This window comes from Lissotriton vulgaris, chromosome 7 (assembly GCF_964263255.1).
Source record: "Lissotriton vulgaris chromosome 7, aLisVul1.2, whole genome shotgun sequence".
Classification (NCBI taxonomy): Eukaryota; Metazoa; Chordata; class Amphibia; order Caudata; family Salamandridae; genus Lissotriton; species Lissotriton vulgaris.
In genome coordinates, this window is record NC_141695.1 from 1,704,365,112 (window position 1) to 1,704,378,901 (window position 13,790).

The 13,790-nt window shown below is 46.1% G+C and overlaps 1 protein-coding gene across 2 annotated transcripts in view; it reads left to right on the top strand.

Moving 5' to 3' along the window:
* Nucleotides 1–13,790, top strand: part of LAMA5 (laminin subunit alpha 5) — a 398,257-nt gene that overhangs the window by 30,744 nt on the left and 353,723 nt on the right. For both annotated transcript variants that reach the window (XM_086932859.1, XM_086932860.1), the window contains exon 2: nt 1,492–1,644. In XM_086932859.1, coding sequence (XP_086788985.1) covers nt 1,492–1,644 — 153 coding nt within the window. The remainder of the gene's footprint in view (nt 1–1,491; nt 1,645–13,790) is intronic.

The window sequence follows — 13,790 nt, forward strand, 5'->3', positions numbered from 1 at the left end:
GTGAATACCATTGATTGAAGGACTGACAATCGGCCATAGTCTGCAGCAGTAAGCAAACAATTTAATTGAATGGAATTCAGAAAGTGACGAGCAAATCATTCCTTCTTTATGATGCAAGTGTTTTGTTTCACTAATCATGCACATTCAGGTGTACATCAAGCATACCATTCCGAAAGGCATTAAAAATGCACAGCATTTTGCATCTATTGTAAGGTGTGAGATTTCAATCTGAAAGAGTCTTGAGACGCACACATTCTACATATGTATTGTACAATGCTATGCATTAGAGATTGTTCCTTAATGGTGCTCCCACAAGGTGAACTCCAAATAGAAGATCAGTTTCTTAAGTGTCTACTGGATTTAGAGAATAAATAAGCCAATCTAGATGCGTGTACCTTTAGGCTCGTTTTCTGAAACACAATTTTATTTTGAGACATTGGGGAGGCAGTGCTAATTAACTTCTGTTTCTGTGCTCCTCTGCAATACAAAATCAATTATTGTTCAAAATAATCATTTTAAATGTGTTTAGTTGAATGTGTGTATATTTTTCCACACCACAGGGGTCCTATCTGCATCATTATCAAAATAGCCAGAAAATGCCTTATATTGCATACAATGCCACAAAATGTGTAGTTCTGAGGTGCTTCATTTAGCTAACCCTACTTAACTATCCACTGCTGCATAAGTCCAGTGGCCCGGGTTAAAAAAATCCAAAAACCAACATACATCTTGTGAACTGTGAGAGGGCATCTGCACATTGCAGTTCTTCCAGGCAGGGTGGGACCTTACAGAAACACCACAAATAGCACTGGCACCCATGGTGGGGTGGGGTGGGCATTGGCTAAACTCAGTACACAAGCTGTGGGCTGGACATGCCCATACACACCACAGTATGCCCTTGAAAAGCATGACTGCTGGTCCTGATGTGAGACAAAGTCCTGCAGACATGGCAGCTATGGCAGAGATCACTTTCTTTTCGTATGCTCCATGCATACATTCTAATCTTGTGTTTTTATTATCACACGTATTGTAATTGTACACGTGTTGTACGGTGTCTTGTTAGTATTTTTTGGGACCCAAACTAAGTGATATGAACTCGTAGCATCCTTCCAAGACCCATGTCCTGCTCAGGAAGCATAACCTCCACCATTGGCCCTAGGCTGGCATAGGGGACACACTGCACTCCTCATCTGAAGATGGAACTTGTCAGCCATTACTTTAGGGGTCATTTTCACCATCAGCTGACGACTCGTGGAAAGACCTTCGAGAGATCCCAGAGATGCTCTTCTATCTCCAGGCATCAATTATATCTGTTACATGTCCCACCACTGTGAAACCCCTTAAGGGGCTGCTTGCGCTGTATATTAAATGGTCTTCTTTGGGAGGGGACATTTTTAGAGCGAGGTACGGCTGGTAAAAGATCGCTAGAGTGATTGCACATGATCCATTTGGAGGTTTCTGATGGCGTCATCTTCTTTTCCCACTCTACAGGGACAATACTGTGACATCTGCTCTGCTGCAATCACCGATAAAGCCCACCCGATATCCAACGCTATCGATGGCACAGAACGCTGGTGGCAGAGTCCGCCGTTGTCGCGCGGCCTGGAATACAACGAGGTGAACGTCAGCCTGGACCTGGGACAGGTGAGCACTGCCGACAAGCTGCTGGCGCCCAAATGATGGCATATGGCTGAGATTTTGAGGGTCCTCTTTTGTGAAAATTTACGTGTGGTTTCGGTGAGCTACTGTGTTTTGCCTCCTCTGTGAGTAGATTTGGTTTTGTGCGTCTTTCTGATGCTTTATGTGAATATTTTCTCCATATTATTCTTTAATTCATGGTCACAAGAAGTGAAACCTGTCCTAAAAGTTTGTCCCTGGGTATATAGTCAATGCTTTATGAATTGGGTGTATTGAACAACACACCCAAACCCAACAACACACCAGAAAACTGGATCCACCATCCACCCACCCCACCACCATAGATGTCCATGATATGTGAATGTACTGTTCTAAACACTGGTCAGGTACCTGCAGTGTTGCCTTCTTGATATGAATTGATGTGTATTTTGGGGTTTGACAGCTGAAGTATGGGCTTCCCATTTCCAGTTGCAGCATCCTCAAGTTATGTAATATCCCCAGAGGATGCCCTCCTAGAGGGGTCCATCGACTTCCACTAAGCACCTCAGGTGCAATCCATTTCTTGCATTTGTATCGCGTTTGCAGAGACCTATCAAGTAATTCTATTGGTCATGTAACATGTTCTGCTGTTTTGATCTTCAGCTACCACGTGGAAGTCGAGTGTTTGGTACAGATCATCCGAAGGCCCATATAACTCTATTGTTCCACAGAGAGAATCACCAGTCATTATATTTTCTGTGTTACATGATGTGCACCTTTCCAAGGTCTCCAATGGTAGTCAAGGGCATAATTGTATTCCTATGTAAAAGATGGAGTTCCTTACTAAAATCTGGACTCTCTTCCTGCTAGGTTTGCTGTCTCGGCTCACTGCCCATTTCATTTCCTTTACAGATGTTTTTCTTTTGCTGTTTGTTTCACAATGTCAGCAGAAAAAAATATATTCATTAATATGGCATATGATTTATAAAACGATGCCTGCCGGTGCAGTGCCCATGAAGCGCGCCTCTGTTGCTGTTACTTGTCCCTGCATAGCGCGCAATCGGCCAAGAGGTTCAGAAGGAACTCTGGCAGTGGAGAACCACCTCTGGATGAAGGACACTGTAGATTGTACATAGCGCCTTGAGACCAAGTAATTGGCAAATTCTACCCTATGCAAATACTCTGTAGCATAGCAACAGCGGTGTGGTATTGGGTGACTTTTGCTGGTCCTGGATCGCCTTCCAAAGGTTTCTAGGTTTCCAGGGCTGTCTGGCGCCTGGTTCAGGTTGTGGAAACCGGCTGTCTGTAGGGAAAAGCCATAGGTCTCTCTGTGTGAATGTGCCAGATTGTAGCGCGCACGCCACATTATGCAGGAACTGTACATCTGTATTCATAATACCAAGGAAGGGTGTTGTAATGTAATGTATGTTCTTGTAAAGCGCACTGCTGCCCTGAGGCGTTGTGGCACTGTAGACCGCTGGGGAACCCGTCCTGGCTTTCCCTGTGAGATGGACCCTACTGGGTATCTCCAAGGTGAAACCAGGCATCCCCGGAGAATGTGGGGGGCCGTTGTAGAGATGAGGCAAGCTAATGCCCAGAGTTACCGAGTGTGATCCCTGGTTAGAGTAGGCACCGAGTCGAGAATTATCGAGTCCGCTGACCCTGGTCCACGACCCTGCCGCGTCTGGAATTGAACCCTGGTCCCGGGCCATTCTCTGCTTCCGGGTCTGCCGCTTCTAAACAGTGAGCCACACCACTCCACTTGGGGGTTTAATTCTGCTTTACAATATAGACTCCGTTTTAAACGTTTCCCCATTGGGGGGAGGAGGATAACCTGCTTGAACCCTGGACCACGCCCCAGTGTAATTGAGGATAGCTCTGAGCCATGCTAAGGCTTTCAATTATACCTGGAATTCTGAAAGGTTGTTCATGAAAAGCAAATGCTGATAAACAAGCTCATAACAGAAATACGAGAACAGACCATGGAAAATGGTTCCCTTGTGAGAGAGTTAAATATCAGCTGGCAATTTTTAAAGTCCAATTTGAGAGGAATTTAAATTGGCACTGACACCAGTACAATTGTAGTGCCTTGAATCAGCTAGCGGTTGTTGTAGGGGTTACTGTGAGGTGCATTGTGCAGGGGGTGTAGTTTTGACCCTGCGTTATGTAGATGATCTGTTATTGTTGGTTTCAAGTCCAGGCCCAGACATATCTATTGCATCCTTTGAAGATGTTATTTCACAATTTGAGAATAATTCTGGGTACATAGCAAAGTGGAATGAAACGTTTACAAAGGTCACTTCAATTTTCCAAAAGAGACACGGAGTAGTATTGACCAGACGGAGGGGAAAGTAAATTATTTGGGATTAAAGGGAACTGTAGAATAAATGAGGCGTGTGAGATGTAATCCTAGTCAGTTGATTCAGAGGTCAAAGTAAGAAAAATAAGGAGGTGGAAATGATTGAATGTGGGCCTATGGCTCAAACTGAGATGAATAAAATATAATAATCCTTAAGATTGTATTGTAATTGCATTTATATAGTTCATACTACCCCTGACAAGGTGCCAAAGCGCTTTTTCGGTGAGCAGCACACTACTCCGGGGCCCATGGAGATTTATTGTCGAATTAGTATGGTGAAATATGAAAGTAATTTAAAGTGGTGGATAGGTTAGTCAGTCATTTGTATTCGGAAGGATAGCAGAAGGATAGAAGAGGAAAAAAGGTTTGTATTTATATAGCCCTTGTTACCCCTGATGGGGTGTTGAAGCGTTTTTTTTTAATACGTTGTACGTTACTCAGGAAACCCATGAAGGATTAGTTGTGAATTAGTATAGTGAAATATGAAAGTAATTTGAGTGGTGGAAATTAGTCAGTTATTTGGAGTGAGAAGCTTAGTGGAGGGATAGAAGGGGAAGGAAGGTTTGCCTTCATATAGCACCTGTTACTCCTGGTGGGTGTTGAAGCTCTTTTCTGGCGAGATGCACGCTACTCCGGAACCCAGAAAGGATTAGTGTTGAAAATGACTATAGTGAAATATGAAGTATTTTGCCTGGTGGATATGTTCATCAGATATTTGGATAGAGAAGGGAAGGCGGTGGGATAGAAGAGGGAAAGAGGTTTGTATTTATATAGCGCTTGCTACCCCTGATGGGGTTTTGAAGTGCTTTTTTGGCGAGTAGCACGCTACTCTGCAACCCATAAAGGTTAGTGTTAAATTAGTATGGTGAAACGTGAAAGTAATTTGAGTGGTGGTTATGTTAGTCAATTATTTGAATTGAGAAGGGTTTGGGAGGGGTAGAAAAGGGAAAAAGGTTTGCATTTATAGATCGCTTGTAACCTGATGGGGTGTTAAAATGCTTTATTGTCGAGTAGCACGCTATTTTGGAACCCATAAAGGATTAGTGGTGAATTAATATAGTGGAGTGAAGATGACCTACATTGGGCAAACATTTATGAACCTACTGATTTCTAAGAAATTACATTTTGGAGTTGGTCAGAAGAATTATCTTGTATTTTCTTTTAAATGGGAAGAGAGCTCATATAGTGAAGAAGACGGAAAACACAGATTACAAAGAGAGCATCTGGGTCGCCAAATTTAAAGAAATTTTGTCTTGCATCAAACAAGCGAAAATACCAGATTTGTGTAGATTGAGGTTCCAACTTGTATTGAAACGGAAAAAAATGCTGCGAACTTTCCTGATTAATCTGTGCACCATAGCAAACTGCACTTAGCTCATTATGGATAAGGAAAACCTACCATAGGTCAAATGTGGAATAGGGTGTGTTTTGAGCAGAGGAGTTATTTTCTCCAGTGTGAAAAGTTCTGAAATTAAAATAGGCAAGATTGTTTTGGCAAAATAGGTTTGAGAAAGGCATGAGTAGAACAGGATAAAAATTAGGGGTGGTGTAACTCGCGCAATTTTCTGTAGCGTAATTATGCAAAATGACAGACTAATTACACAATGTTAAGCGCAGTTGCGCTAGGAGCATAACCCAATACTTTGCACTATTTCATATCTCAAAATGCACCCTTGCGTCCCAAATTAAGCAAATCTTGTATTTTGTGGTAAGAAAATCACATCAAATTCATCAAATTCAACAGAACACGAACAGCAGCAGTCGCTCGCACTGCTTCTGTGCCTATGCAGTCGTTATTTTTGACCCAAACTGCTCTGAATAAGATGAGCATGCGAAATTAGTAATTTTCGGTAACTTGACGTCACAAGAGTAACACAAAATTGCTCTCATTACTGCAACGAAATTAAAATATTACCTTGGTCTAGTAAATATAGAGGTGAGTACAGTTAATTCTTCTTGGTACTTGAAAGCAATCATGGGTTACCAACCTCAGACATGGAGGATTATAAAAAATTAAGAGCAGTGGTGGAAACCTTCTTGATATTGAGATGGATAGACACTTATGAAATCAAGATAGGCCCATTAATTGAAAGCGCCTTCAAGAGACCAGCTATAGTTTGTACTATACTTTGTTCTGGGGACTGAATTCCATAGACAAGTTCTCCAAAGGTCAAGATGATTGCAATGAGGAAGTGGATCAGCTCCTCTCCGGCAATGAACGGAGGAGCGCATTAAAGACCACACCAGGAGTTTGCTTGGTATGTTAGGAAGGATACCTCAAATTAAAATCTGTTTTAGATACATTGAACCCCAGAAAAGTTGAGAAAGGTACAACTGTTAGAATCAAACAGATGTGGTAGTTAAGGAGAGGTGGGTAGATGCAGTGGCGGCTGCTATAGAACAGAACAGAAGTGGCGGGGCTGCGCTAGGGAGAAAAAAAAGAAAAGATGACTTACCTGCCGGCCGCCACCTCTCCTCCGCCCTCTTCTGTCCCAGTTGATTCCCGGAAGCACACAGGCTTACCGACTCCCTTAAGCCAATCAGGATGCTGCTCTCATGCTGGTAACAGAATGGTACCTTAACGGGGGAGCCGCCGCTGGGTAGATGTAGACATCTTTATCACGTTGGCATAGAGTGGCATATGTTTTTTAATTTGATTTCAGAAAGTTTAAATTTAGTTAGAGGAAAAAAGCTGATGCTGATACACCCCACCACCCCCAAATATGATATTATTATATTCCTGTATTCCTCCATGTTGGATCCCTGAGGCACACCCCCTCCCATCTATTAACAGGGTGGTTACAGCATTGAGGAGATGGGAAACCTCTGACTGGGTCAACCCGTTTCAAGATGGCTTCCAAATTAACGTTTAATGAAGAAATCATGAGGCTGCGGATTAGCCGTCTTTGTGAATGGTCTGTGCGCGCAGTTTCTAATCCGCGGCCCACCGAAAAGAGGGGCCAAGGAGACCAAGCTTCCCCCTTCAAAGCCGCCATTGTTCTCCGTGGGTCTCACAATAGTCCGGTGAGTTCATTGGGCAAAGAAGCCGCCATGATCTGCTGAGAGCTGCCAAGGGGCCCTGGGGGAGTTTTACCCTGAGCAGGGCTCAGCGTCTAACTCTGAGCTCAGAGGAGCACCCTTTTTTTGGTTAAAAAGGGATGCTGGTGAATACCATTGTTGTCATAAACCGGTAAAACAAGTTTTCATGCAGCCCTTGATTCTGCACTTCTGTTGTTTATAAGTGTTGTAAATAAGGATGAAAGGCTGTGCTTGCCCTACTGGCATTCAAACGCAGGGCTGGCAGATAAACCCATTATCCTGCAGGCTTTCTGGGAGAAAAGTTTGCTTTTGACGTTTGTGTCTCTATAGCAATGGAGAGACTTTGGTTTTCGGGGGCAGGGACTAAGGTGGTTTGTGCTAAATGATATGGAGCCAACTGTGGAGTCTTAGGAGCCAGTGGTGGGGAAACAGATGGTGAAAATGTTGGGGATGGGGTGTTCGAGAATTTTTGGGGGTTTGGACCAGTGTTCCGGTGAGAGGATGAGGCGTCGGTAGGACTGGGCATGCGGTCCCAGTCGTGGGTAGGCGCAGGGCAGCATGGTGGGGGATATATCAGTCTGAATGTATGCATTCAAGAGGAGGAAGGCCTAAAATGCCATGTGTTTGGCTGGCACTGCTGCCCTGGGTGCTCTGACCATTTCTGCCTTGGTGATGCTCGAACCCTCCCTGCCATGGGGCCTGGGCTGGTATCTGTCTCAGTGACCCTGGTGCTTGCCACCCCCCACCCCTTGCCTTTGTTGATGCCCTGATCTCTCTGCTTTGGTGTCACACAGATAGGCCTCTCACCCAGTGACCCTGAGGCTAGGGCTGCCCATCTCTTCCCTTAATGTACCTGTGCCAACCTCTGCCCTTAATGTACCCACCTCTACCTCTGTCTTTAACAGCCTTGTCCACTTCTCCCTTTAATGTACCTGTGCCAGTCTCTGTAAATATTGTACTTGTACCCCCTCGATCATACTCATCAGGGGTAGCAAGCGCTATATAAATGCAAACCTTTTTCCCTCCACTACCATTCTGAATCCAAATAAATAACATATCCACCACTCAAACTACTTTCATATTTTACTATACTAACTCTAAACACTAATCCTTTATGGGTTCCGGAGTAGCGTGCTACTCGCCAAAAAAGTGCTTCAAAACCCCATCAGGGGTAGCAAGTGCTATATAAACGCGAACCTCTTCTCCTTCTTCTATCCCGCTGCTACCCCTCTTTATCCCAGTAACTTAATAATATATCCACCTCTCAAAGTACTTTCATTTTTCACTATACTAATTCAACACTAATCCTTCATTGGTTCCGGAGTAGCGTGCTACTTGCCGTAAAAGCACTTCGACGCCTCGTCAGGGGTAGTAAGCGCTATATAAATGCAATTGCAATACAATACAATTACAATAATGAACCCGTGTCCATCTCTACCTTTAATGTACCTGTGGCAATCGGGCAATACTGTACTTGTGCCCCCCCCCCCCCCCCCCCCCCGCCGCCCCCCCCCCCCCCCCCGCAATCATTAATGGACCAATGCCCAGCTCTGCCTTTAATGTACTCGTGCCTACCTCTGTCTGTAATGGACCTATGCCCTGTCCTGCCATTAATGTATATTCTACCATTTCTGCCATTATTGTGCTTGTGCCAATCTCTTCCCTTGATGTAGCTGTGCCTACCTCTATCTTTTTATACACGTGTCTATCTCTGTCCGTAATGTACCTGTGCCTGCCTCTAGCATTAACGGACCTGTCCATCTCCGCCATTAATGGACCTTTGTCCGTTTCTATCATGAACGCCCCAGTGTCCCTCGGTCGTAATGTTCCTGTGCTACCTTGGTCATTCACACACCTGTGCCCATTGCTGTCAATACTGTACTTGTGTTCACCTTGTTCCTTAATGCACCCGTGTCTTCCTGGGTCATTAATTTCCCTCCACCTATCTCTTGTCCCCAGGGGCGCCCAGCTCGGCCGACCCTCGGTGGCCGGAAGTTGTTAGTTTGATGGTGTTGTCTGGAAGTTTCTCGCCGTCGAGGGATTTATCCATCTCCGTTTCTAATGAGGGAATGTATTGCGGCGGCTCATTTGCGTCCAGGCGCCCATAACTGAGCTGAATGCTAATGCCAGTCCCTTTGCCAGAGCTGTCGGGCATAGTTGAGCGTTCGCGTTGCCCTTGGCATCCCCTGTGCCCGCCTCCGGGCTCAGCTCGCACATTGTCTTTGTGCTGGTTCCTCGGAAATCCTTTTGCTGGAGAACAAGGCACTCTGACGGCCCCTCATCGACAAGGCCTTTCAGCGGCGCAGTACCCTAAAGCTTGCATTGGCACAGCCCTTCACTCTTCATGACAGCCCGCTCACCCTGACTTTGCAGGGCCTCTCAGCCGCGCAGTACCCCACGGCTTGCATTGGCACAGCCCTTCACTCTTCATGACAGCCCGCTCACCCTGACTTTGCATGGCCTCTCAGCCGCGCAGTACCCCACGGCTTGCATTGGCACAGCCCTTCACTCTTCATGACAGCCCGCTCACCCTGACTTTGCATGGCCTCTCAGCCGCGCAGTACCCCACGGCTTGCATTGGCACAGCCCTTCACTCTTCATGACAGCCCGCTCACCCTGACTTTGCATGGCCTCTCAGCCGCGCAGTACCCCACGGCTTGCATTGGCACAGCCCTTCACTCTTCATGACAGCCCGCTCACCCTGACTTTGCATGGCCTCTCAGCCGCGCAGTACCTCGAGGCTTGCATTGGCACAGCCCTTCACTCTTCATGACTGGCCGCTGACCCTGACTTTGCAAGGCCTCTCAGCGGCGCCCTCCACTCTTCATGACCGGCGAATGGCGGTAAAGGTGGGAGCCACTGAAGGGTGTGGACAGATGCTCTGTGGCTCTGGCTCAGCTCGAGGCCTTCTTGGACCCTCGAGCCCAAATGAGCCGAGCGTTCATGTGGCTTCAGGCTGCCCTTAGAGCCCCCACCACCCGCCCTCCCGCCCTCAGGCCTCATGCATCAAGAATTAAAGACAAAGCATTAATCTTTGATGTAAAACAGGGGAGAGTGAGACCTCAATCTAGTGTCTGAATCGCACAATCCGAGACCAGAGGATTTGGAATCAATCCCGGCTACCGCATTTGACAAAATTGTGTGATCCTACGCAAATATTTTATTTCACTATGCCTCAACTTCTCATTGCTTGTTTTATAACTGCACCTTGTAGCATGCATTGGCACAGCATAGCTTGCATTGGCAGAGCCCATCTGCGCTTGCCTTGGCACAGTCCCTCGTGGCTTCCATTGGCACAGCTTCCAATGGTTTGCATTGACACAGCACAGTGTGGTTTGAATTGCCAGAGCCCATCTCCACTTGCCTTGGCACAGACCCTTGTGACGTACTTTGGCACTGCCCTCCTCTCTTCGTGACAGGCCATTGGCTCTGCCTCCCCAGGACCTGTCACTGTCCTGGTGCTGCCTTTATATCTGCAGTGTTTCCCATGCCCTGGTCCCAGAGCAGTCAGCTCCCCTGCCAGAGGCTTCCAGGATGAAAGACAGCTCCTCGCGGGCACATTGTGTGATGAGAACCCGCCCTGGGCATCTCTTGCAGTGGGAGTGGGAGACCCCCTGTCTTCGGGCCATTCATGCAGGTTTGGGCGGGCGGCATGAGCAGTCTCTGTGCTCTTTGGAGGGGCTGGAGCCACATAAAGCTCATACAACGAGGCAGACAGAAGGCACATCCATATTTAGGTCGAGCATTAGAGACCTTGTATATACTTTAGTATATACTTATTATTATATACTTATGTGTATGTACTTTGTGGACTCTGGAGATCACCCTAGGACTATTCTGGCTCCGTGTAGGGACTTTTTTCTGTTCAACTGCCTCTATTTAACTGTCTTGATAGAAAGCGACCAGCAGAGGTCAGTAAAATACTAGAATCACTTTAGCACTCTCTAGATTCCAGTCCATAGAAATTGTCTTCCACGAGCACCCGTAAACAATAATATTTTTTTCAAATCTTGTATTTTTAGTGATATAACCACAGACAGCCCTGATTTTATATTAAAAACAGAACTTTGGACTATACCAGGCAATGTTTCTATCCATGTGTTCCCATACCTGGCATGTCACGTAGTTTGGTACTTACTTTCCCTCCATGTTAAAGAACAGTAGATGTTTCAGCACCCAGGCTAATGTGCTGCATAGCTAAATACATATAAGGTCCCAAAGGTGAGACCGATTGCATTGCAAATGCTTGTTTTCTTCTGCATTGAGAATCTCTACACTGCAGGATGTGCTGCGGTCATCTTTATCTTGCAGACCCCTGAGCCTCCCCTGTGTATGGCAGAAAAATGTCACACATGAAAGTCTTAATGTTTTTTTTTAATCCTTTAGCATTGCCAAAACCAATATGTCTTGCATTTAAGACTGATTGGCTTTGCCAATGGTTTAAGCAATATGCTACTGTATATGCACTGCATATTTCACCTAAATAAAGACTGAGTTTATCAATTCTAAACTCTCTTCGCTTCAGTGCAATTTTGTATTATAATTGTAATTTACTTCATTCAATAAGTATTGGCAAAGCCAAGAGGTCTCTGCTCTAAAAGGCTGTGCTATTTGGTTTTCCAAAGCTTTTAAGGTGCATGTGGGTTAATTGGCATTAAGGTAAGTGTCAATTCTGGTTGTGGGAGGGTGTTCATATTGGGGTGCGATTGAGAGCCCTGGAGCTGAGGCTGAAGTCAGTGTGTTTCAGTAGGCCAGAACAATGTTCAGATTACATGCTCATTCAATCCTTGGCATCTCTCCAGTGCGCACATAATGATGGTCACATAATCCATCAATCAGAATCTTATAAAGTGTGACTACTCACCGTGAGGGTCTCAAGGCGCTGGGTGGGGGTGAGGTACCATTCATAATTACCGATTCTAATTATTTACACCAAAATGATTGATGTCAGTCATGTATATCAAACTGTGGACAAACTCTCACACAGCCAATAGATCAGGCGTTGTGTGTTTTTTGTTGCGTGATATGTCTGGATCCAATAATGGAAAACTCACAAAGGTGCTCCTAAATGCTGGTCAGGCAGCTTGCAGTGCAAAGTGCAGGACTGTAGTTTACCTGTTAAAATCCAGCTCTTTAATTACTCAAACCACACCCCTTTTAGATAGACCCTCTCCTTTTAGATTCACCTCTGTTCAGGCCCTGTGGTCCACAGGCTAAAAGCTGTCTTTCAGGCAAGACAAAAAAAAATTGATGTTGTAAAAGTCTGGAGTCTTTGGAGTAATGTCGAACACTTTTAGAGCAGAAATAAGGAACAACGCCTTTGCTCCTCAACACCAGTTGTGTTCCTTACCTCCGTCGTTGTAAAGTGTAAGGGGGTGGGGGTGGGGGGGGGGCTTGTGCTCTTCAGTGAAAGAATGCTGAGATCCTACGAGCCATATGTATCAACATATTGTCCCATAGACACAGATTGGGTAAAACCATTTGATACATCTGGCCCCAAGTTTCTCCACTGTGGCACTCCAGACTGTGATTGTAGGTACCAGTGCAGCCTTTTAGAATTGAACTGCAATATTTGTCCCCCAGCGAGGTTGATCCAAAAGTTGTGCCGGTCCTTTAGTCCTTGACAAAGCGTTTCAAATCTCCAAAGCTGTTCTGGGAGTCGAGCACAAAGGAAGAAATACAGCTAATAGACCACGGCGTGGAAGGGAAGCAATACAGAGATGGGGGAAACAGGAAATTTGTGGGAGGGGGTAGCAACACAGCGTGGGGCGGAAGCAAAGTGAAGGATGCAGGAGCAAACGTAAGGATGGAGAGAGCAATGTGGAGCGCAGCGGGGAGCAAAAGTAAATGGGCGAGAAAGAAACAGGAGTGGCCTGGGGAAAAAATACAGGTGAGAGTGCAAAGTGGATTGAGACTGGGGGAAGAGAAGCACACGAGTGAGACAGCTGGAAAACACATGCACGCGTGTGCCGTGCTTGAAAAGAGAAAAGTTCCACCTGAAAAGTGATCATTGGAAGGGCACAAGTAATGCATCCAGGCTCCAGAGGCGGGACATCACAAGAATAGGACCCACATGCTAATGAATAACAAGCATTGGAAATGCAATAGGTCTCGCAGCATTAGAGTTAGTGCTTTTAGAATTGTTTATGGGTTTTTTTTGTAAATCTTTAGCATTTTTGTTTCCTGTAGCCAATGCTAAAGAATTACAAATAAAAAAATCCATAAACAATTCTAAAAGCTCTAACTCAAATGCTCCGAGACCTATTGCACTGTGTGAGGGTGAGGGAGTGAGGGTGAGGGAGTGAGGGTGAGGGAGTGAGGGTGAGGGAGTGAGGGTGAGGGAGTGAGGGTGAGGGAGTGAGAGTGAGGGTGAGGGAGTGAGGGTGAGGGTGAGGGAGTGAGGGTGAGGGAGTGAGGGAGAGTGAGGGAGAGTGAGGGAGAGTGAGGGAGAGTGAGGGAGAGTGAGGGAGAGTGAGGGAGAGTGAGGGAGAGTGAGGGAGAGTGAGGGAGAGTGAGGGAGAGTGAGGGAGAGTGAGGGAGAGTGAGGGTGAGTGAGTGAGGGGTTGAGGGTGAGTGAGGGGTTGAGGGTGAGTGAGGGGTTGAGGGGGAGTGAGGGTGAGTGAGTGAGAGTGAGGGGTTGAGGGTGAGTGAGTGAGGGTGAGGGGTTGAGGGTGGGTGAGTGAGGGTGAGGGTGGTTGAGTGAGGATGAGGATGAGTGAGAGTGAGGGTTAGTGAGGGGTTGAGGGTGAGGGGTTGAGGGTGAGTGAGTGAGGGT